The 22,125-nt window shown below is 38.5% G+C and overlaps 4 protein-coding genes across 5 annotated transcripts; 1 reads left to right on the top strand and 3 right to left on the bottom strand.

The window, feature by feature from the left end:
- The first annotated feature begins 53 nt into the window (after positions 1 to 53).
- On the top strand, positions 54 to 1,279 carry LOC145897445 (RIIa domain-containing protein 1-like). The gene is made up of 3 exons (XM_082985747.1): positions 54 to 234; positions 737 to 813; positions 1,057 to 1,279. Exons 1-3 carry the CDS (start codon positions 139 to 141, stop codon positions 1,172 to 1,174), a joined length of 291 nt encoding a protein of 96 aa, XP_082841873.1. The 5' UTR covers positions 54 to 138; the 3' UTR covers positions 1,175 to 1,279.
- LOC145897443 (ankyrin repeat domain-containing protein 16-like) lies at positions 1,052 to 3,392 on the bottom strand. Of its 2 annotated transcripts, none has more exons than XM_082985744.1 (4): positions 3,252 to 3,392; positions 2,602 to 3,028; positions 2,267 to 2,451; positions 1,052 to 2,066 (listed from the first exon to the last, which is right to left on the bottom strand). In XM_082985744.1, exons 2-4 carry the CDS (start codon positions 3,022 to 3,024, stop codon positions 1,661 to 1,663), a joined length of 1,014 nt encoding a protein of 337 aa, XP_082841870.1. In that variant the 5' UTR covers positions 3,025 to 3,028; positions 3,252 to 3,392; the 3' UTR covers positions 1,052 to 1,660. The 2 variants fall into 2 exon arrangements, with proteins under 2 accessions (XP_082841870.1, XP_082841869.1); XM_082985743.1 differs by having other exon boundaries at positions 2,602 to 3,039; positions 3,252 to 3,377.
- Positions 3,259 to 3,728, bottom strand: LOC145897444 (glutaredoxin-like protein C5orf63 homolog). The gene is made up of 2 exons (XM_082985745.1): positions 3,561 to 3,728; positions 3,259 to 3,432 (listed from the first exon to the last, which is right to left on the bottom strand). The coding sequence occupies exons 1-2, from the start codon at positions 3,708 to 3,710 to the stop codon at positions 3,259 to 3,261; spliced, it is 324 nt and encodes a 107-aa protein (XP_082841871.1). The 5' UTR covers positions 3,711 to 3,728.
- A 1,912-nt stretch (positions 3,729 to 5,640) lies between these two features.
- Positions 5,641 to 14,900, bottom strand: LOC145897442 (uncharacterized). Its single transcript, XM_082985742.1, has 6 exons — positions 14,717 to 14,900; positions 9,893 to 10,028; positions 9,371 to 9,578; positions 7,478 to 7,791; positions 6,864 to 7,071; positions 5,641 to 6,286 (listed from the first exon to the last, which is right to left on the bottom strand). Exons 1-6 carry the CDS (start codon positions 14,859 to 14,861, stop codon positions 5,879 to 5,881), a joined length of 1,419 nt encoding a protein of 472 aa, XP_082841868.1. The 5' UTR covers positions 14,862 to 14,900; the 3' UTR covers positions 5,641 to 5,878.
- Between the last annotated feature and the right edge of the window lie 7,225 nt (positions 14,901 to 22,125).

The following is a 22,125-nucleotide window of genomic DNA, read 5'->3' as shown; positions in this document are numbered from 1 at the left end:
ATATCGTTATGACAACCACCAATAAGTGCTCTTGTTTCCAGCTGTACGAATTGTCAACCGGAGTTATTTTTGTAAACAAGGTATCGTATGCCGAGGTAAATTCTCTAAAAGTAAGTTGTTTGACATCTGTTTAACAGCATGGCTCGTCCAGAACGCTTTCCCCCACATGGTATGGAAGACTACGACTTGGGAGCTTTGTCTGATGAGCAGCAAGTTGCCCTGAGTAGTTTTAAGGTAAGTTTAGGTTTACGAGCAACACTTAAATTCAATACTTATTGGCGAAAAATAATAGAAATCTGTTAGATTGACTGGATAAACCTGTGATTGCTTACATATTTGTTACATATCTTTTCTTTTACAACCAATAAGACCGTTTCCAATGCAAGTACTATAAGCAGGGGTCGACAACCTTTGGAATACAAAGATCTAGTTAACATCTTTTTTAACCAAGCTAAGACATACTCAGAGTCACAAAACCCAAGTTGGCAGGGATTATTTCGACCCTTCACTGTGCAATTAAACCAAATTAACCATCACCACATGCTTTCAGTGAACTTGCACATCCTGTACAGAACCAAACGCATCATTAGTTTTAGGTTTTTTTATTCTTTAAATTATAGTTTTTTTCTCAAATGTGTGTGCCTGCCATCTATTTCAAGTCATGGGTTGCTGACCTTTACCCTAAAGTCATAATATATTTATCAATTTTATTCGTAACTGTTAAATGCTTTAAAAGATAAAAACCAGAATGCGAAATGAGGAATATCTCCGGACACATCCTGAAGTTGAAGTACTAATTACAGGTTTTTTAAGGTACGCCTTGTTGCATTTCATTAGTTTAGTGGGTTGTGGATGTGTTAAGTATCCTGTTATCCACATTTTATACAGTTAAGACTGCACTGCTATTTTCACCTCATTAACATTTAAGTTATGCTTTTTGTGATAAAATGTAATACCACAAAACTTATTGTTAGATTACATTGATGCATGCGTACATTGGTGACATTAGTCTAACTTTAAGGAAACACATGCTAACCACATTTCTATTAACTTCAGAGAACTGTTGCTGAGACGACCCAACAATATCAGGGAATTTTCTGCCTCATATTTTACACATCCAGACTTAGCGGGAGCCGTCAAACAAAAAGTACTTGAAAAACAAAGAAAGTCATAACAACAAACACAGATTATGCCCATTACGTTTTTATGTTGTTTGTGAAAAACTACAGCTCAAATTGTTGAAAACAGTGCAAATTATATTACAAAGCCAGACAAGTTTTTTTGGGGTGTGATTTGCAGTATTCTGTAAAAGTGGGTTAATTTGCTACATGACTTTGGGATAGCAGGGGCATAGGCCTACATGGCTAAACAAAAATACTTTCACACTGATAAAAGGTATAGGTAGTTGCACTTATGCACCGTTGTTATTTAATGTTGTTTGTGTTACAAGTACTAATTGCTTCAATGTAAACATGGATTAGACACCACCATTAAAGGTGTTTTGGAAATGTGTGCAAAATGCTGAAATTGTAAAAGGTCAAACTATTTATTTTACGAACCAGTCACATATCCGATTCGTAAAAGCACCAGAAAAAGTAAAGGATGATTGGTTTCATTGGCAAAAAGTTGCAAGATACAATGTGTTAGAAGAAGCAAAGGTTTAGGTCTGTAATTTGTTCAACCACTTCACACCTCTCACCAATTTCATATCTGCTGGTTTGTTGCCCCTCGCATCAATTATATCCGGTGATGCACCAAGACATGAAAGAAGCTCTATACATTCACTATTGTTTTCTTTGTAAGCCAAGTGTAAGGCTGTTTGTCCTTGAGAAATGGAGGCTTTAGTGACAGCAATATTTACGTTCATACCGCATTCCGTCACCAGAAATTTTACGGAGGAAGGTTTGTTTGCTTCAGCCGATATGTGCAAACAATTCTTGCCAACCTTATCAGTTTCAAAAACACCACTTCGATGAAGGTCATACAACACTTTCATTGTTTCCACGTTGCCACTTCTGCATGCATCCATTAGCGGCGTGCTTCCACAAGAATCAGGGCTTTCGTGGCTGTTTCAAACATGCGAGTATAGGGGGTTTTAAACTATTTTGATTTGTCACATTGTTACCTAAATAACACAAACGTTTGCATTCAAATGTTGTTTGGCAGTTTTGTCACCCCAACTATTTTGCACATTTTCCTTTTTTATTTTTAATTTCATTATTTTGTTGCAAAAAAACTTTTGAACAAAAAGACAAATGCAGCTCACTTTGTTTTGAAGATGTTTATTAGCAGCTTTACTGCGTTTGTTTGACCATGCAATGCAGCAGTGTGTAATGGAGTGCGTTGAGTTTTGCTGGCTGCTTCACATAACATTGGATTCGATTTATGCAGGTAGGTTAAGATTTCGGTGTCACCTTCACGACTGGCAATGTGCAAACAGTTCCAACCATCCTAAAAACAATCCAAAAAAGCTTTAAGTTTTTAATTTAAACTTTCATAAATTGTGCATGTTACAACATGTGAAAATCACTATTTTTAATATGTTTGCCTGTGGCATACTGAATTTAAGTGCAAACCTAAACAACTGTACAAATTCCAAACCTTGTTGACCAAGTTTGTGTTGGCTCCTGCATCTACAAGTAACTTTATAACATCCAAATTCTTTTCCTTGGTGCAAGCTAACATAAGTGGCGTCCAATCTGCATGTTTCAAAGGATCGACGGCCACTTTTTTGGATATCAAATATTCAACAATGTTTGCGTGCCTATTGGAAGCAGCCTCATGCAAAGGGGTTTTCTTGTCCAGATTAACCAGCTCCAGAAAAAGATTAAAATGTTCACTTGCCATTTGTAACATTGCAAGCTTCCCATGGCGTGACATAAGATGTGCACAGTTGTCCCCAGATTTTTTGTGGACAGACGAAAGCAGCTTTTTGCTTTCCTCTTCACCAATGTGGGCCAAATTTTCACTCAACACCCCAGCATCTTTCTTTTGAATCACTTTCCACAAAGTCTGTAGGTTCATATTGCTAAACAATCACTGCAATTTAATCATCACAGCTTTTAAATAAGCATGGGCCAAAATAAAAATTTTGTGGGCTGCAGACAGATTGCCAGTTTCAGGCCATAAGATACAAATTAGTGCAGCTTTGGACAATCCAAGCTGCATTGAGGAGGCCTTCGGTCGAACAGTGAGTATATGTCTGCAGCATACAAAATTTATCTTTTAGGGAGAATTATACAGTTTTCTACCTGATGATCAATCCCTTGATTTTTCGTTATGTTCCTTCAATGCTTCTTGCAAAAGTTTTTGGTCCACTTTGTGCCACATTAAAAACTTTCCCTCAAAATGAAAAACTGGAATATCATACTTGTACTTGTCCCACCACCGTCGGTTTTCCTTGTCAGTAATATCTACAGTTTCAAATCTAAACTGTGCAATAACACAAGTTTTAAACAGTTATTTTAGTGAAACAAACGAAAAATTTCACTTTCAAAGGAATTTAAAAATCTCAGTTTTGCAAAAAAACTGGTTTGTTTAATAGTGTTCACCCAAACTACCTGATTGTTAAATGGCTTCAATTCTTCCTTTGCAATATCACACAGTGGACAAGGATCCTTGGTGAACAAAGTAAGAAGGGGGAGCTTTTCTGAGCCTCGGGAAGAAGATCTTTTACTTACAGCAGAAATTACCTTTGTTGACTTTAGCATAACTAATAGTCCACTAAAGCCTCTGTCACATTACACAAACAAAGTAAATTTTGTACCTCTTTTAATAAATGATTTTGAAATAATTTGGGTGCTTCATTAAACATAACAAAAATCATACACATCATGTCAACATAGATGGTGTAACAGTACTATTATTTTGCATACATTGGAAGTAAAAAAAGTTTTGGTGGAGCGTCCATAGGTAGGGTTTTTCAAGTACGAAATAGTAACATATAAGATATTTCAAAACATTTTCATATTTCCACCAAGATTTATAACAGCTGCACAAATATTGTTCAGAAACACATAACACAGGTATCAAAACTATAGTCTTATAACACTCGGGGACCAGCAGTAAGAACTGTTAAAAATGGCACTGAATAATGGCATGCATATTATGGTTTTGTATATGTGATAATTGCATCCATTTGTTATTGGAACATAGGACGGGGTCAGCAAAACACTGATTTTTTAGAGGTGTTATGTACTGTAAAAACAAGAGTAGCACACAAATTCATACAACCCAGAATGAAAAGTTTGTATTTTGTACACTATTTTTTTGGCAACCATTTAATTGTGAACCTTTTTCTTATATTAAATCCAACAGATACTGTTTTTGCACAATTAGAGATAAATTTTGCAAAATTGTTTCCAATTTGGCATATGACTGACGACTGCACTTAAACTTGCTTTGGAAGAATTATAGGCAAGAGGACAATATATATATATTTCTTGATTTTTTACTGTTTTAGTAATTTTGAACACACATATAATTAATGGTCTTTGGACAACAATACATCTAATTAGTGATGCAAGTTACTTTGCTTTCAATTGTTCAACTTTATCGATATATTCTTTTTCAGCATCTTCTTTGCTAACCCCCTTCTTTGAGTTCCACGCATCCCACTTCGCTTTTCCTTTGAAGTCCAACATTCCGGGCCGGTCGGTGTTACAATCGCCAATTGTTACTTGCTTGAAGTAAGCGTACAAAAACAGCAAGTCTTCATCAGTTGGTTTGGTCGTCAAAGCCTTGACATCATCAGCAGCTTTATTAAATGCAGCAGACATTTTGTGTTTTTTTTCTAGTAAATTTAAGAAATCGTAAAGCAGGGGCGTCGACCGACTATTAACAGAGAAAAGTTTTTGCACAAGTTCGTGTTGTTAGTGCGTGCACGGCTTAAATTTACTCAATTCCTGGATGAGCGGACAGTACATTTGCCAACATTTTGCAAAACAGCTTTATTTTCATTGAAACTTGTTGTAAGACTAACATCAGCATATACCGACATTAAATTTAATCGAACTTTGAAGTGATTTCGTACATAAAATTCTGTTTCAATCAACTAGATTCGAAAATTTTTGTGTGTTTTTGAATTCAGACCTTTTTGTGGTTGCGTACCACTTGGAGGTAAATAATTTCGACACGTACCATCTAGTTGAGTGTACAAAATAACCTAGGTGATGAAGTAACGAACATTTTGGGATCATTTACGTTTTTTCAATTCGAACTATGTCTGCAATTTACGGAAAAGTGCTCGCGTACCACCTGGAATGCAGTCGCGTACCACTAGTGGTTAGCACTGTTACAGTTGTAGCAAAATTGCTTTCGCTATTTTTGTCGTTTCTAGATGATTTAAAATTAAATCTTATGTAACGCAAAATTCAATGGCTGGTTTAGTACCAAATAGTAACACTTCAAAATGAAATCTAATTCTCGATTAATAAATTTATCAATCGTCTCAGTGAAAAAATGTCTACCACTTGGTACTGTAATAGCCTATATCCCACTAAACAATCTCAAACACGTCTGCAAACCGAGGACGCACGAGTCGCCACAGTATGTTGTATTGGAATAAATACCGTTTGAAGTTATCGAAACAGTCAGTGTTTCAACTCATTGGGATTCAATATTATTTCCTACTGTGCAGGATATTTGTTTGACTTTTTGGCGAGTCACTGGAACTTTGCAATATTAATGTATAACAAATCGCATTTTGTTCCAAATTGAACTGAAATAAAAACAAAAACATTCACAGTGCTGTCGGGATGGTCCGGTTATACCCGCGACAGTGTCAAAATGTGTCGGGCACAGAAAAACAATAGTAAAAATCGCCGTATGATGTGCAGAAGAAACAGAATGTTGCAAGCAATATATAATCACGTGTCAACTACAGTTTTGCTTGTGGTTCGTTCAGCAAGTCGGCATAAACCCGTTTTCCCGGCGTTTCGTCGTTTGCGGGTTTGCGACCAAGACTCGTCTCTCGCCTATGCGTTTGCCTCCAAGTGGTCAACCTCCCGCTGCCACTTGCAATTCGGGATCGGACAAAGGGTTTTTCCTTGGGAAAACGACAGTTCAAATGCAGAGTGAGAGCGGCCTCGCGACGAAATTTAGCCACTGTGAGGCAGTAGAGAATAAAGTTGAGAGCTGAATTTGTAATTCCGCTAAGCGCCGCCAGAGAGCTGTAGTAGGAATCCTTGTCACAGTTGTGCGCATGCGCATCGACGTGGGATAGCAGGGTGAGGACTTGAGGTAGCCAGAGAAGAATGAACGTTCCACAAACGGCTAACATCATAACCTGAGGAAAATGTGGCTGCGTATAGGTTACCGTTTTTCATAACCTGAGGAAAAAATTTTATGAATGAAGAATCATATCCACTTAATTTTGTGTGGCTGCGTATAGGTTACCGTTAGAACTACAAACACCTATTTGTACCAATATAAATCAACTGTCTTTTGTCTGAAGGTCTTCATTTTCACCGGTACACATTTTGCATAATCACAGGTATCGTCAGTATACCGCATATTCAAACAGATCCGAAATTTATAATTGTTGGAATTTACAACTATAACTCATGTACTTGTTATTACTCATATGTACAAAATGCTTTTCGTTAAGCGTTGTTCGAACCTTAACATTATACCTATACTATTTTTAGTATTTATCAATCCCTGATTATTTAACATGGAAAAGTGTTAGATTTAATTGTACAAAGTGCGTTTTTTTTACCACATCGGAATTCGTGGCCAGGATATCCAGGGTTCGAATCCCGGCGTGGTAAAAAACGCACTTCATTGTATAATTAAATTTAACACTCAGGTTTTCTTCCTGGTATATGGCTCGGACATAACGTACGTTAAGGTGTTGTACTTACGGTGATACGACGGTTCAAACGTTGGCGTCCTTCAGCGGAAGAAACAGAATCCATCTTTCTACAGTTGAGCTTCCAGAAGATGACCGCGTTCAAGATGATGAGCACAAAGTAAGGAAGCAGGAACGCAAGGATGATGTGGAAGATGACGTTGATAGTGTAGGCGTTTTGCTCCGACATAAAGGCCTCCAGGGAGCATCCAACGACTAGTCTAACATAATAAAAAAATAATCTTTCATTTATGTATACTTATAGCAGAGAAAAAAATGCCATAAAGACCACATGAATCAGCCTATTCTGCTTTGTGACCTGTTCTCAAATGTTAGACATCCAAAATTACTCGAAAATTTCTGTTGATATTTCTGTTGATATTTCTTAAAAATGATCGCACTAACGATGATTGCGTAATTTTGGATACTTGTAGCCTGATATGTTTGAATGTATATCCAGTAAATTCTCAAATATAGCAAAAGGCTGAGGGCAAAACTGCAGCGTTTTGCTGTCGGCACAAGCCTATAAACACCAAGTATTTTCACAACATATTGTTTATGGAATCCTATAAGATTTTCGTGGAACACACTTTCTCAACGAATTTTAGCTAAATCAAATAAAATTACTTTATCGTAGTATTGTCGAGGCCGGTGTGGATCAATCTCGTCCCGTTGATTACATGAATATGTGGAGAAATAAGTCTTTCTATCACGTTGCTCTCCGCGTGCTGGCAGTCGTAGGCCGAAATCAATGTAGCCGGCTTCTCCACGGCTAAATTATCGCTATTTAGGAGACAAAGTTTTTCCTTTCTGGGACAGATCACCGCCATGTCATCAACGTACTTCTTCAGTACTTCCAAACTTTCACTTTTGTACAACGGGCCGACTGCTAGAAAGGGGGTTGCGAATGCCAGAGACAACATGAATGCCCCAACTACAACCTGTAAAAAATGAAATAATTTGGGTTTAATATTCTGTTGGCATAAATTGAAAAGAACGTTTAACAAAACTGAGATCTTATGGGTTCAGTGTACGTGTGCTGCCTAATACTTTTGGCACGATATGGGCCTTTTTTAAATTTAAAATGTTCAAAGTTTTTGAATTTCTTTTGCATAGAGTTTTGTTGTATGGGAAAGCCAATTCTAAGATGCTGATTATCGGTATAAGCACAAGTTTTCAACACGGCGGCGCTCATCATCAGTTACCAGTGCCGGTGTTCGAAACGTTTGCTTAATAATGGTCAGCACATTGGCATTGGTTTTCCCACTGAAATTAATTAGTTTTTCACACCGAAGTTGCATGCTGTAAGACACAAGCAAAATAATATCTGGTTATGTTTTCCCGGGTAAACAGCTTGTTTGTAAAAGTCAGGGAAATAATGACAAGTTGATAATATTGACGTGCTTTTGTCAGTTAAGCAGATGCTTATGACGTTAATCCAAGACACAAACACCCGTTGCTTAATCGAGGTTCTTGGGCTTTGTTACCTAACAAAAAGACACAATCGATCGTTTTTCGGGATTAGTCAATCAAGGATGGAAAATTTCAGCTGATAAAGGTGGAAAATTGGCATAATGTCGATATTACCTGCCTCAGATTCGAGGAAAATATCTAAAAATAACAACGACGGACAAAAAATTGCCAGTTTTGTATATGTCAGAGCACATTTACCAAAACAACAAGCGCCAACCAATCGTAATTATGTTTTTTGATGGATTTTTGCTTGCGCAATCATGTCTTGACAGAGATATACGATTTTTTGAGAGAGAGTTATATAATGCTGTTCTAAATCAATACCACAGACTTGAAAACACACGACACGAAAAGACAGTTTAATTCCTAATTGCAGTCTTTCTGCTCGGGGTTAATGGCGGTCAGGTTAAACCCCCATGCCAAAAGCGCAACAGAAATGATCACCATTGTACCTGGTAGTTACATATTCGTGGTATTCCATAGAGCAAATACTTTATTTTTCTCATTAATTAGCTATCTACACTTTAAAGTTTGGTTGACCTTGCGCACCCATCACAACCTGATAGTTTTGATGTAAAAGTAGGGCTGCCATCGACATAGTAAAAACTGGGGAAAACAAAGCACGCAAGTCCAAAATAAGCAGGTTTTTTAGAAATGAGCACATTTGCATTTGTTTAGACACTACTTGTGAAAATAAGCCCAAATTTTAGAAACAAACATGGTACGGTAACTTTTTGTATAAGTCCATCATTTGAACCAGTGATTCCCAAACTTTTTGTGGTTGGAGGTAAAACAATATCGACGCGTACCACCTAGTTGCGTGTTACAAAGTAACCTAGGGGATGAAGTAACAAACATTTTGAGATCACTTACGATTTTTTCAATTCGAATTATATCCGCAAATTAAAAAAAAAGTACCATCGGTTGGGAAACACTGATTTAGACGTCCAAAATTGTGTGAGAAAATGAACTGGGTGGAATAACGACATGACCACGGCTCGCAAATCTTCACAAGACTAAAGATCTTTTACCCCACCCAGCGGTTACCTTTATAGCGTTGTTCGGCTGATGCTTCATCTCACGATAGGCGAAGGGGCAGCAGACGGCCAGGAATCTATCGAAAGCCATGACAACGAGAAGCCATACTGAGGCGTTGTGGAATGTGTGCATAAAAAACCGATGCCACCGACATACGTGGATCTCGTACCACCAGCCTGCTTCCACCGGTTTGTAGAACCACGCTATCACCACATATCTGTGGACAACCACATTCAGGTAATTCCTGGATATATCGGGATCATGTGTTGCTTTATATTGCAGGCTGCTGTTGCGAAATGTGGTTTATATCGGGTAAAACCGTAAGAAAATATTGTGTTCGTCAACATAATGCAAATTAACAGATTTGAAACTATTTAATGCAGTGGTTCTATGCAAGTACATTTCCAGTTAAGTTTCTGTGGTATTTGCGGTATTTTACCATTTATTTGAGTTTTGTAGAAACAAAGTTTTGTGGTTAATCTATAATTCAAAGAATTTACATCAGTTACAACCTATACCATGTTCTTGTACCTCAATATCCCGGTAAAGAACAACATCCCATTGTCAGCCACCGCCAGCGCGATGACGTAGACGCGATAAATATCGGAAAGAATTTTCGCGTTGCTTCGTCGTTTCTTAGCAACCAGCACAATGGAGAAGCTGTTTCCTGCGAAAAGACAGCAATGTACATTTCGTCATAAATTCATGTGCCGAAGATATCAGAGTTATACTGTACACATTTTGAAAGTAAAATTTATTAAAATGAAATATCGACCAATCACACTTCCCTTTGATTTTAAAAATGATTTACATCAGCTAATCAACATGGAGATCAACGCTTAATGTTAATAGGACTAATAGGGTACATCAAAGCAACACACACATGTTGACCAGACGTCACTAAAACCTGCATGTGATCGATACGAATTCACACATCGCCTGGAAGCCTTCACAGAGCGGTATCCGGCCTTATGGTGTAAAAACGTAACAACACTTTTCTGATAGGAATATCCGATAACGAATCAATACCGATACCAGATACACCACAGGGCCGAGATATTTTGGGTAACACCGATTTTACGTAAATTTCGTTACGAACAAATATTGTCCATGCGCATATTGGCGTTGTGTGGCATATCCACGTGATGGTAATGAATGCCGTCAAGTTCAGTTGCGCATGTATAGCAACCAACGGAATACGTAGTCTACCAAGTAATCACATTGCTTAAAGCGGAAAATTAAGTACGTTTTTTAGCAATATACGAGTACTATAGGTATAGACGCACGGCAACACACTAAACTTGTTGCACAATCGTTGCGTGTTTGTCACATCAAAGCAGAATACCAAAATTATTGAACTGTTACGTCATCGAGGCCGAAACTTTGATTGCATAACGTGTTACGTCACAAGTATGTAAGTGAATCCAGATCATCAATATTTTACAAATGCCACAAGTTTTGCTGACAAGCACTATCAGAGCATGTTATCAAACCTTGGACGGACTGTTTTATGGTCACGTGGAGGCGTCTGGTGCAACATACAAAATAATAATCCCAAGAATATTTAATGGAATTGCGCACCCGGAGTACAAAACATAAATGCAATAAATTAATAATAGACAGCAGTGGACTGTCAGAGAAAATCGGTTTGGAGCCGGCAAAAATCGGCACAGGAAATTACGTGGATTTCTTTAATCTTCATTTTAATTTGGCCCCTCATTATTATTGCAAGAACAGATCAGATCGCATAACCTGATAAAATTGGCACTGGAGAAAATTGGTTTTCGCAACCAATTATATAATCGATTAAAATGCATGGCGTGTGGGTATATGTCAGAACATGTAAGGAGAATATCATCTGTGTACGGTATGAGAGTCTATTGCATTTGCTAGGATTGAGCAGCGAATGTAACACGACAAATGCTGATGTTACGAGGTCGATATTCCAAGACCGTTTAAAGCAGTGGTTCTTAATCATTTTTGCACTTGGCGAAATGGTTAAATTTCAAACTAGTTTTGCGCCCCGAAGATTTCGTGAAATGTAACCTGAAATATGACGAACAGGAAATATTGATAAACAAGAATATTCAACATAGCAAAAGTATCCACTTCGAACCATAAGAAATTCATTTAATCTGAAAGGATTTGGGGAGTTTTTTTGGGGGGGTCGGAGCGGTATGCCACATAACGTTACCGGTCCCCAATCCGACGGTTTGAGAAGCGCTGGTTTGAGTTGTTCGATGAAAACAAAGTAAAATATCAACATTCCAAACTTGGTTGTAGTTGTTCAATTAGTCAATCATATCGTGTATTTTTACGCAGCAACCAACCCGCTATCGGTCAGCAAAGCTAAAGTTTTGGAAAAAGTGCTGCGTATATTTTGTATTGAACTCCATTGACAACCATGGACATATATAACTTTCTAATAACTACACGGATCGCATAAGAAAATAAATGGAATATAATCTAGTAATGGCTGATATTTTGTCCGGATCAACTTGAGCCACATGTATTTTTTCCCTGCCCCTTAACGCCACAACGATGCGTGCATGAGCATCACTACCCGCCGAGGAACTGCAGCAAATCTTCCTGTCACGTGCAATTAACGACGTGTTGACGTTGAAACCCAACGACAAACACTTGTTAAAATAATTAATTACGTTGATCTTATGTTTTTAATTAAAAAGGAACGAAGAAGTCTTAGTTTCAAGTTATGTTAATTCCTCTTTATTTCTAATTAAAAATAGATGCAGAAGTCGCTGTTTCAAGTTTTCGCCGCTAAATCTAAACAATTGTTCTTTATTTATCACCAATGAACTTTGCTTTACAGTCTGAAATAATCAAGTTTCGCTTTATTGGTTGGAGAGCCAGGATATTGGTTATTGATTACATCGGCTTCTTGACGAGACTTCAATCATTCAAAAGTCGAGGTCGAAAGAAACCAAACTTCAACCAACAAACTTTAACAATCAATAAACAAAAAAACTACCAGTGCACAAACCTCCGCACCAATAGAACACGTGCTGTTTTTCTGCGCAAACCTTCGACCAAAGGTAAAATGTTAATCAGGGCTGTGGACGGATCGGGATTTCCGATTCAAGTTCGGGTTTAAGTTCAAATAAAATTCGCTACATCACAATTGTTTGAAAAAAAATGAATTTACTCTCTGGCATTTGGGTCTTAATTTTACTTTCAGGCCTAATTAAGATAAATTTTCGAGTCGTGTTCGAACTTCACGTGTTTAAACTGTGATGTTAAATAAGAGACAGTGGGAATAAAAACAAAACCAGGCGGTTCCAGGTCAATATTAATATGCTACAAAAATTATGCGCGCATGCTACAGAGTTGTTTCAGAATTTCGTCAGAAAGATTATGGTATGAACACCGGGCTTCCCAAATACCCAGCCACGTAAGATTATTACGTTGCCACCGTATGTTGTACATTGCATTTTCCTCGGCTAAAGGAACAACCTAAAATGTCGCAAAACAGGTTTCTGGCGGTGCAGAAAAAAAACAACATATTTATGAGTGAAAAATCCACACTAAAAACATTACAACAATTTTACTCAGTGGTTTTCAAACTGTGCGTGGCGCGTCGTTCGAATTTTTAAGATCGTCGCGTAGTAATTAAAACTAAAAAAATGAGTTTTTTGGGGGAAAAATGCAGGAAAATACCCAGTCAAGCCTTCTACCACCGATACATCTATAATTAGGGCATCTCGCAATTACACTGAAACTTTCCAAATGCGTCCCACGCGGAAACGTTTAAGAGCGACTGCTTCAAGGCAACCATGGTCGAGTCGACTACGCAGGAAAGCAAACTTGACGCCAACGACCGAAGTCTAGAATGTAAAAGTGATCAAATTTGGCCGTCGAAGTTGCCCTCCGAGGCACCCGAAAACGACAAGCGCGCCTTAATTCAACCGCGCAAGCGACCTTCCAACATCAACAAGGTTACTTCGGGAAGTCGTTGACGTGATTCGGTTTTTGTCGTCCCCTCCACGTCAGAGAAGGACGAATCGCGTTAAACTCGCGATAAATCACGTTGGTTTTCGCCTCCATAATGTTGACATGTCCAAAATTACTCGCAAAGAGTGGCGGGAATTGGAGATATTAATTTCGCTTAGAACGGCTTTGTCAGTTTCTGCACTTATTCAATAAAGCAGTATTTAAATAAGTACAGAAACTGAAGATGCAGTTTAGGCGAAATTATCATTTCTGTATACTTGATAATAAAAGTTCGCACTAACACATACAACCACTTTTTGTTGGTAATTTTGGATATCTGGCCAGTGAAAGCAGATGACATTTTCCTATGCCGGCATACCTTCAGCTGATCGATAAAAACAACCTTTTCCTTGTGTCCAATAGGTAGGGCGAGGATTTAGTGGAGATGGGTTTCGGAATAAACAAAAACACGAAGCGGCAAATCAATATAGTCAATACCAATATAATATAGTACAAAGATATTATCCATGGAGTGGGTATTCAGTCTGGCTGTTCTTAAATAATTTGATTGCTTTCAGGGTTTTTTAATTTCACCCACATATCTGTGTTCATGTTCAAGCAATATTCACCTTAAAATGTTAACACACTTGAAATATTGGTATCATTATTTCTATTGAACAATCTCTTGTTGCGCAAATTGTGAGCTTTGTTTTGATTACAATTTACAGCACTTACAGGTTGTGATGCGCGGGGCCAGCGCATAAGAGGATGTTTGTAGTCATTGGGGAACCGTTTTGCCGGTTCAACTCATAGTTATTGGCTGGGTTCCAATGTTTCACGAAAACAGCAATAGTTTATTATAGAGTAAGGTAGGTTCACCCGGGTATGTTTATTGGGTGGTTGGAACGCTGCTACCGCTGTTTAGAATTTGCAACGCATTTGGGATGGGCGAACCGAACACACAAATACAGGAAACCGCACGTTTTGTTGCTTCAATGTCCCAGCGGTTTGACTGCTGATTTTATCCAGCGTATTTGCTCTATTAGTAAACAAATGGATTTTGGGACTCACTGAATGGAATTCATGCACTCATTACGTTCACAACGAATTGCTGCTTCAGAATAATCGTTTTTATGCAATGACTATTGTTATTTCAACAATCGATGTTGTTTTAACAGTAAACCATACATTTATATCAGGAATGGGAAATTCAACACTGAAGTTTATGTATATCATTAGGGTTTTAAAGTTGCAACTGGAAAGCAAAAAACACAGTAAAACCAAAATTACATTAAACTGCAGCATTAAAAGTGTTCTCAAGCGACGTTAGTTTGTAGCGTATACAACTGGCGGGTAGATTGAAAGAGTCCAATTTTTTATATTCACTGTGCATTTGCAAAACCTTACCTAGTATTCCGATGACAGATATTGCCACGAACATCCACATAAGGTGTTTTGCTGGTTTGTGAGGTCTGTCGCGACCCCCCGACGTTGAGTTCTCAAACAACTGCTCAAACCCGGTCACTGCTCCGGCGTCCGCCATCGCATCCATTTCGTTTCAATCAAACACGTTTATAAATAATGCTTAAGTCCGTTGGATCTAAAAGGTGGAAGTTAGTTAGTTTGGTTGCAGCGTTGTAATTTTTTACGACTACAATTTATATCAAACAGTGTGTATTCACCGCCAGTAGTCAAAATGCAGTGTTTCCATATTGTGTTATTTTTCTATGAATCGTGCTTAGTTTATACGTACAGTGTGTTATAAAACAGACATGCGCTTTTTTGGCGGCTGTACAAGCACCACGAATTTAGCTAACAAGTGCGTTAAAGGTCACACAATAGCTGCACTGATGATACCTATTAGGTTGAAACAGTCTGCAACTCACTATAAAAAACATTATCGCCTTTGCCAACACGCGCTTAATTCCGATTGGCTCTTTTGCACGAAATGCGTATATTAAGTAACATGGCGCTCTGCGGTCGGCGTATTTGGGCCTCCTCGCCGACAAACCAACAAATCGAGTGTGAAAAGCTGATCACCCTGACGTAGTTAATAATAGATTTCAAAAATCGCCAATATAACTGAAATAAATCATATTTTTATTTAGTGTGTCGCCAAATAACAACGTGCTTATTTTGGTGAAGTTCAATGTCAACAGATATGGGGTATAATCTGCTCAAATGAGACCTCATTTATTTTGTTTTCTGTGCTGTGCTACAGCATACTGCAAAAATACTGCCCTATTGTGACTTGTGAGCTGCAACTCTGGATTGCAACAAAGATTGCAAAGTTATTTCGGTGTCTAACCTCGACTTTTTTATTCTTCTTATAACAACCTCGACTTGATATTTTTTTGAGAAAAGCAGAAAAGTAGCAGAGTTTATTGCGAGGGTTAAAGCCATGACGAAACATTTGACTGATTCGGAAGCCAATGGTTCTCTTCCTAAGGAGTAACTTATCTACTGTATGATGGCGTATACTTTTGTGTCCCACCGCCAATTCCAGTCCGACCAAGCAATTCAATGCCTAATGAAAGTATGCGCAACCGCTAGCCACCGTCAGGAATGCATTGCAAGCCATTAGGGACTTATTCTATGCAGAAGACTTCAGCGGACGCAAGGTCAAATCCAATTTTTTTCGATTCGACTGTTTGCTTACTTTCTAAGTGGACCCGTAAATTCAGTTTGCTTTGCTGATGGGGAGTTTGTCAATGCCAATGCTGCTTTCAAGTTGCTTTCGTAACGTTTCTTAATGGTAGGTGGTTTAAAAAAGGGCAATTTTATGATAGAGTTTTGAGAGAATTGAAGTGTCTTTGATTAATTCATAACGTCCCGTTTAAAACCCGTTTTTTTCTCTCTTCGTTTAATTTAATTTTAAGTTTGAAGGATTACGAGCCGCCAAAAAACGTCATTGAGATTTAAAATGTCAATCATTGACAGTCGTGTAAAAGGCCACGACCCCCATGCCCACAAAAAATCTGTGATTCGTAAGTTTTGAAGTTTTCATACGTTTAATTTGAGTCTAAGTTTTTTTTGAGCAATTTGCCATTAAGAACACGTGGCCGTATCTGCTGCGCCTACGCGGTGGCGATGTTCACAACAAAAAAATTTGCTCCTATAAACCCATGATATATACCACGGCGAATGACATCTATAGCTAGGTTGGCATCAAACCTATATCATCAACTGGCAACACGATTATTCAAGCACGAAAGATCCACTTCTTGCTAACAATAGTTGCCAAAATCTCCTCTTGTTCGCAAAACACTTTTGGGAACGTCTGTATGTAGTGTTGGTTAAATCAACAACTCGTGATAGGTTACATCCAAAGTTCGACGATGCCTTTGGGATGTTGATTGGGTGACACCAAGATGCCTTAATAAATTATGTAGCGTCCTATAGTCTAAGCTGTAGGGACCGTCTCGTTTTTCAGCTTAGGAGTTTGTGGGACATTATATGGCATGCATATATGCAGTGTATGCAACCCTGAAAGTTAATTAAAAGCGACTGACTGGCAAGATAACAAAGCTTTTAAACTCGGAGTTCAACCCATTAGGTACGGAGTTCACGAGTTCAAAAAAATTAGAAAGCGAAATGTTTAAAAGATAAAATAGATTCTTTTTAATTGATACTGGGAGTCATTCCCATTATACTCCAAACGTTTCAGCTGTGTCCATCATTGCGAGCTAGAGGTAACAGTGTACCTTTCTCATAAGTTGGTCTTGAGGCACTCACGATGCTTTTTTAAAACATGTATTTGTCCTGAGTGAAACAGACCGCCGACTTGTCGTAATAAACGTTTCTATGCTGCTTGAGACTAAAATAAATAATTTTTTTATCGGTTACGGGTGCGGATATGTTGTATAGAAAGCGACTGACACACCTTTATGTAAACTATTTATCAAAATAGACACGGCTGTTCTTTCAACAGGCGCGAAACTACACGTCGGGTCTAACTTTACTAGCAAGAAACTTAGCCAGTCTAGCCTGTCGGCAGGCGATTGGCAACATTGGTCAAGCAACCGACCCTTAAACCAAGAAGAAAATCTGATCAGGATTCATGGCCAGGATATTCTGGGTTTAAATCCCGATGATGAAAAAAAATAGTCTAGTCTGTCGTGTTGTACGCTCATATATGCTGATAAATAAACGGTTTTCCTGTAGAAGGCTCGTGGTGGTGAATTTTGTTTTCGAAACTAACCTGGCAATAACATATCGGCTGTTAAATAACACCTTTATACGATTGAACTACGTCAACATATTACTGCTTCGGCTATGTTGTTTACATGGATTTATTGTCAACAGCCTACTGAAGCTGACAGGATGTGCGCTAATACACAGTCCATTGACCTTTGCGTCAGTTTATGTTTTGTTTGACTTATTTCGTATTTTGTGAAACGCGTCGTGTTGCAAGTGATACTGACGACGCCTAACTGTAGACGAAATATATATGTCAGAAAAAAAACATGACGACAAATGCCTAAAGGTTTTCTTTCCTATAACATGCTAAAAAAGATACCAAATCGCCCATAATACTGTTTGGCGACTCCGATACTTTTCCAAACACTTCTATCAACAACTACATCAAGGTCGTAAAGTCGCAAACTGTTCTGTTTTATCACCGAAGCTCACCAAAAACCGTTACCAACGCCCACCAAGAGCAGGCGGTGCAGAAATAATTGTTCACTGTTCCGGGAAACGGCGAACTGTGGCGTCCAGCGTCCGAAGGACTTCGTTATAAATCAGCACTTTTACGTTGCTTTTACTTTGACACGGGATTTTGCAGAGTAAATAAAATGAATTTTCCGAGTCGCACTCTTAAATGGCAGCTCTGTGTCCATTTACTGGGGCGAAATTTGTTCGGGGGGGCCACAAAAGGTCGTTGTGGTAGGTAATTTCGTGGCAGCTAATGTACGGATGAGGTGAAATAAAGAGAAAAAAAAGAGAAAGGCCCGGGCGCTGCGGTTAAAATGAAATGCGTATAATGCGTCGGGTTGCAAAATTGGTCAACGATAAGATGCAACTTCATTACTCGTTTCTGGGAATCATTCCCCATTCTGTTGCAAAAGCTTAGACGATTTCCACCTAACGTATAATCATTACCACAATTACGAAACGTTTGTTTCCAGGTTAAAATCAGCCAGCTTGGTAAGTCAGTCAGTCAGTTTATTTCCGCGAATAAATAAATCGACTTCATTTTTTGCTGTACGTTGTTATTCAGCGGGTGATGCTGACTGGAGGACACAAAAATCCTTTGTTTACCGGCAGCACCACTGATGTTAGGGAAGCAGTGAGATGTTAAAATGTGTTTCTCGATTTTAAAACGAATGCATTTTGTTTAGAAAAGCATCGCCAGTGTCTGATACAAGAAGAATCTTTTTCATTGTTTTTGACACTATTAAGGCAACAAATATTGTCGTATACTAACACGCGCAGTTCCTCACCAAACATATATAGAGTATTTCATCAATACATGTTATTACAAGCTTCAAAGGTTACTTACTTGATTATATATCAAGGGAAAGATCAAATCCCTGGACTAAATTTGATATTTGGAAAGAAACCGAGGCCTTGAACCTTGACACTGAATGTAATATCGCCGCCGGTATTGTCGTAGCACATGATTTTTAATTACATTCAAGTACATAAATATTACTTACAACCAAATGAAAATGTTATTTTAATGAGAGCCTCAAGCAGTCTTATGTGTACGTTTCGGCACAAATGACGGTCGGCGTCTGTCTTTTCATCAGAAATCATCAATTTTCTCTTAAATCTTTTAAACACGCGCAATGGTAGTGGGTAATATCATGGCTCTTGTGCCAGTGTTTAAATAAAGCGCCCTTGGAGGTTTGCGTCGTAATGAAACCGTTAATGTGTTAATTATTCATACTAACGTGCCGCACGGGGTAAAAGAATGCTTGACACCTAAAACCCTTTCGACGTCATTCCGACAACCTATACTCGCCTCGCTGTTTTAAAATACTTCGGTTCCTTGCCCGATGGGTTTCTGATTGAACATACATGTACTTTTCTCATTGAAGTTTTTTCTCCCGCTACCGTTACAACGATTTTTTTTTTCTTCTCCAATTTTTACTTGCAACGCGTTTTTTAATAAAAATTGGCAAATTTTTCGCTGGTCTTATGGTGAACACAAGGTAAATAATTGTAGCTTCCAAGCTCACAAAAGTCGGGTGATTTTACCAGGAACCGCTTTTGTATCGAGCAACGCATTTGGAGAAAAGTCTGAATCGACGCAGTTTACGAAGCAACAAGGTTAACGCCTTATTAGGAGATTTAACCAGCAGCAGACGGAGAAAACTTCTCCTTGCGTATGTTGCCGCACGCTGTGGATCGTTCGATAAATTTGGTTCTCAAACGATACACGTTAAACGAAGCAACCCGAAAACAGACGGCCGCCAAAGCAATATTGCATACGCTAAGATATTTTTGTCTAGGATGACCTATGCTGTATGTTAAAACTGCGGTATGGTACACAATTTACGGTCACACAAGGTCTGTTGGTGCCGGAAAAGAAAGGTTTATGATGTGACAAAAACCTGATGAATGCAAATGAGTGGGAATGAAATGCAGGTAGAATAACTTTACCCCACAGATGCGGTTTACGTTTGTTGGACAGAAAATCGAAGGGAGCTCTTCTCTAAAGAGCACGGTATAGCGCGTCGTGGAGATCTTTCAAACCGCAATCGAATCAAAGTTCTGGAAGAGGCTGCTTCGTGAATTGCAGAACGCCTCCGTTATTTTGAACTTTACTTCAAAACGAACTACCTTATACCATTCTCTGGCACTTGATAGCGAAAACAATTTTCATTTAGATGTTTTGTTTGGTTGATTCAACGTAAGATCCTTGTGAGGAAAAACTGTTTTGCCATACGTCTGCATACAACTTATATGCAACTTAAAAAACGTCCTTATTATCCTTAAAGCTTCATGCTGTAAACAGACGGGCCGGTACTTTTTTGTACAAATCGTTTACAGCAACTTATTTTGTTTTTGACTGGATCAACAACGCTTATAGCAGATATATACAGTTTAAACGACATAAGCTTGCTGTAACCAGTGTTTCCGTATATGTTTATTTTTTGCCGCGGAACTCAGCAAGAATAAATTGGTAAGATTTGCTTTTTAAAGTCCGAAATATCTTACAGACTATTAGGGTTGACGAGCTTAAATCGTTTGGGAAACACTGGTTTAGGCCAAGGCAGGAAAAAAATTACGCGAATTGGTTTGGGTTTTAGCGACGTCAACGTAAGCATGATTTTTCAACAACCTTTTTATCGTGAAATCGGTACCCATCAATAAATCCGAATGGACAGTTTTTGCGTTTAAATCTATCATACAAAGACCAACTTGAGTGTTTAGGGGAAGGTTCTGGCAATCAATACCAGTCACTTTCCATCGCTGCAAAACCCATAGGGGATTCACAAAAAGGATTTCCCGCGTATGGAACCCCAACCACCACCTTTAAAGGTTGATTTACCGCCGTTTTTGAGAAATGAACTCACTTTATTTAATCCTATGCTCGCTAAACTCGTAAAGCAAACTTTTCACAGAGGTATCGATCGACGCGACGCAGGGAGGAAGCTGCTAGCTGGAAACGGGGATTTGGTAATTAAACAGGTATTTAGTTGGACGTCCCCTGTGGCCGGTTTTGTTCAACGCAACTGTCACTGGCCCGTTGACTGCTTGAAAAAGGATGCCCAGTTGCACCGCAGGGTGAAGTTGGAACCGATTCGAAAACACTACTTGTAGGAAGTATTAGAAATCTGATTATTATGACGCAACATTGCAAATTTTTATCACCTATCTTAATCACCAAAAAGAACGTAAATCAAAATAACACGAAGTCATTTGAGACCAAACAAATCGCCCATGTAGATAGGCTTTCCTCGCACATAATAATCTCATTTATTTTGTACAAATTCAGAATACTCTTAAAATAACTTTTTGCAAAAACTGTTAACGTGTTTTTATAATAAATGTGAAATGCAACGAAAATATTTAACTCAAAATGTCTTTCCTTGCACAATTACATACTTTCCAATCACAGTGGGCAGCGAAGTTTGAGTCGTTATATTCCAGGGATGGACCAAGGTGCGCAAGATCCATCCTTGAAGAAACGAATCACATACAGTGGTGACACATCACCCTTTGTCTTAATATCTTTAAAGCGGTCGGCCAAAAATATTGTCATTAAATATTGGTCGCGATCTGAAAAGTTTGGGAACCTCCATACATCAAGTCTTGTTGCTCCTGGCCATATACAGCCACACGCGAAACTTAACAAAAATGTTACTACGTGAAACACTGTTGCTACTGACCACACTTGACTGAAGCTTCCGACAATTTCTTTGCACACCGCGTCCCCAAATCCCCACAATAATTCAAACTATTTCCCATGTGTGTACGCGGTCAACACTAGGCTATTGCCCGCCAAAAACCCAAACAGCTGTGGGCTGCTTGGTTGCTGGCACAAGACAAAGTGACCATATTCTCAAATACTCACTCAAGGGTAAAATGTTGTATAAAATGTATCTCTGCGTTGACAAACGATTTCTTCCGTTTTAGAAGCCACTTAACCACACGTTGCGCCTGCGTAACGTTAACCAGCAACATGAAAATGCATCACTTTGACGTGTGGTCTAGCGTTGTCGCTGCATATTTATGAAAATCAATTGCTGCGCAGTAAATTGCGCTACAATTTTACACACATTGTGATGTGATTAGTTGGATATGTAGTATATGTTATATGTCTATACGATCCTTGCAGAGCGCACACAGTAGGCCAAAAATTT

Source organism: Ascidia mentula, chromosome 4 (genome assembly GCF_947561715.1).
Source record: "Ascidia mentula chromosome 4, kaAscMent1.1, whole genome shotgun sequence".
Classification (NCBI taxonomy): domain Eukaryota; kingdom Metazoa; phylum Chordata; class Ascidiacea; order Phlebobranchia; family Ascidiidae; genus Ascidia; species Ascidia mentula.
This window is presented reverse-complemented; position numbering and strand designations above follow the sequence as displayed.

What these genes read in the sequence shown, in the direction of transcription:
- LOC145897443 (XM_082985744.1), bottom strand. Translation starts at nt 3,024, where the DNA reads ATGAACCTACAGACTTTGTGGAAAGTGATTCAAAAGAAAGATGCTGGG. An exon ending in ACACAAACTTGGTCAACAAG is followed by an intron (nt 2,452 to 2,601) that starts GTTTGGAATTTG and finishes GATTGTTTTTAG; the next exon opens with GATGGTTGGAACTGTTTGCA. An exon ending in ATAAACATCTTCAAAACAAA is followed by an intron (nt 2,067 to 2,266) that starts GTGAGCTGCATT and finishes TGTTTGAAACAG; the next exon opens with CCACGAAAGCCCTGATTCTT.
- LOC145897444 (XM_082985745.1), bottom strand. Translation starts at nt 3,710, where the DNA reads ATGCTAAAGTCAACAAAGGTAATTTCTGCTGTAAGTAAAAGATCTTCT. An exon ending in TGAAGCCATTTAACAATCAG is followed by an intron (nt 3,433 to 3,560) that starts GTAGTTTGGGTG and finishes GTTATTGCACAG; the next exon opens with TTTAGATTTGAAACTGTAGA.
- LOC145897445 (XM_082985747.1), top strand. Translation starts at nt 139, where the DNA reads ATGGCTCGTCCAGAACGCTTTCCCCCACATGGTATGGAAGACTACGAC. An exon ending in TTGCCCTGAGTAGTTTTAAG is followed by an intron (nt 235 to 736) that starts GTAAGTTTAGGT and finishes ATGCTTTAAAAG; the next exon opens with ATAAAAACCAGAATGCGAAA. An exon ending in CTAATTACAGGTTTTTTAAG is followed by an intron (nt 814 to 1,056) that starts GTACGCCTTGTT and finishes TATTAACTTCAG; the next exon opens with AGAACTGTTGCTGAGACGAC.
- LOC145897442 (XM_082985742.1), bottom strand. Translation starts at nt 14,861, where the DNA reads ATGGATGCGATGGCGGACGCCGGAGCAGTGACCGGGTTTGAGCAGTTG. An exon ending in ATCTGTCATCGGAATACTAG is followed by an intron (nt 10,029 to 14,716) that starts GTAAGGTTTTGC and finishes GTCTTTTCGCAG; the next exon opens with GAAACAGCTTCTCCATTGTG. An exon ending in GTTTGAACCGTCGTATCACC is followed by an intron (nt 6,287 to 6,863) that starts GTAAGTACAACA and finishes CATTTTCCTCAG; the next exon opens with GTTATGATGTTAGCCGTTTG.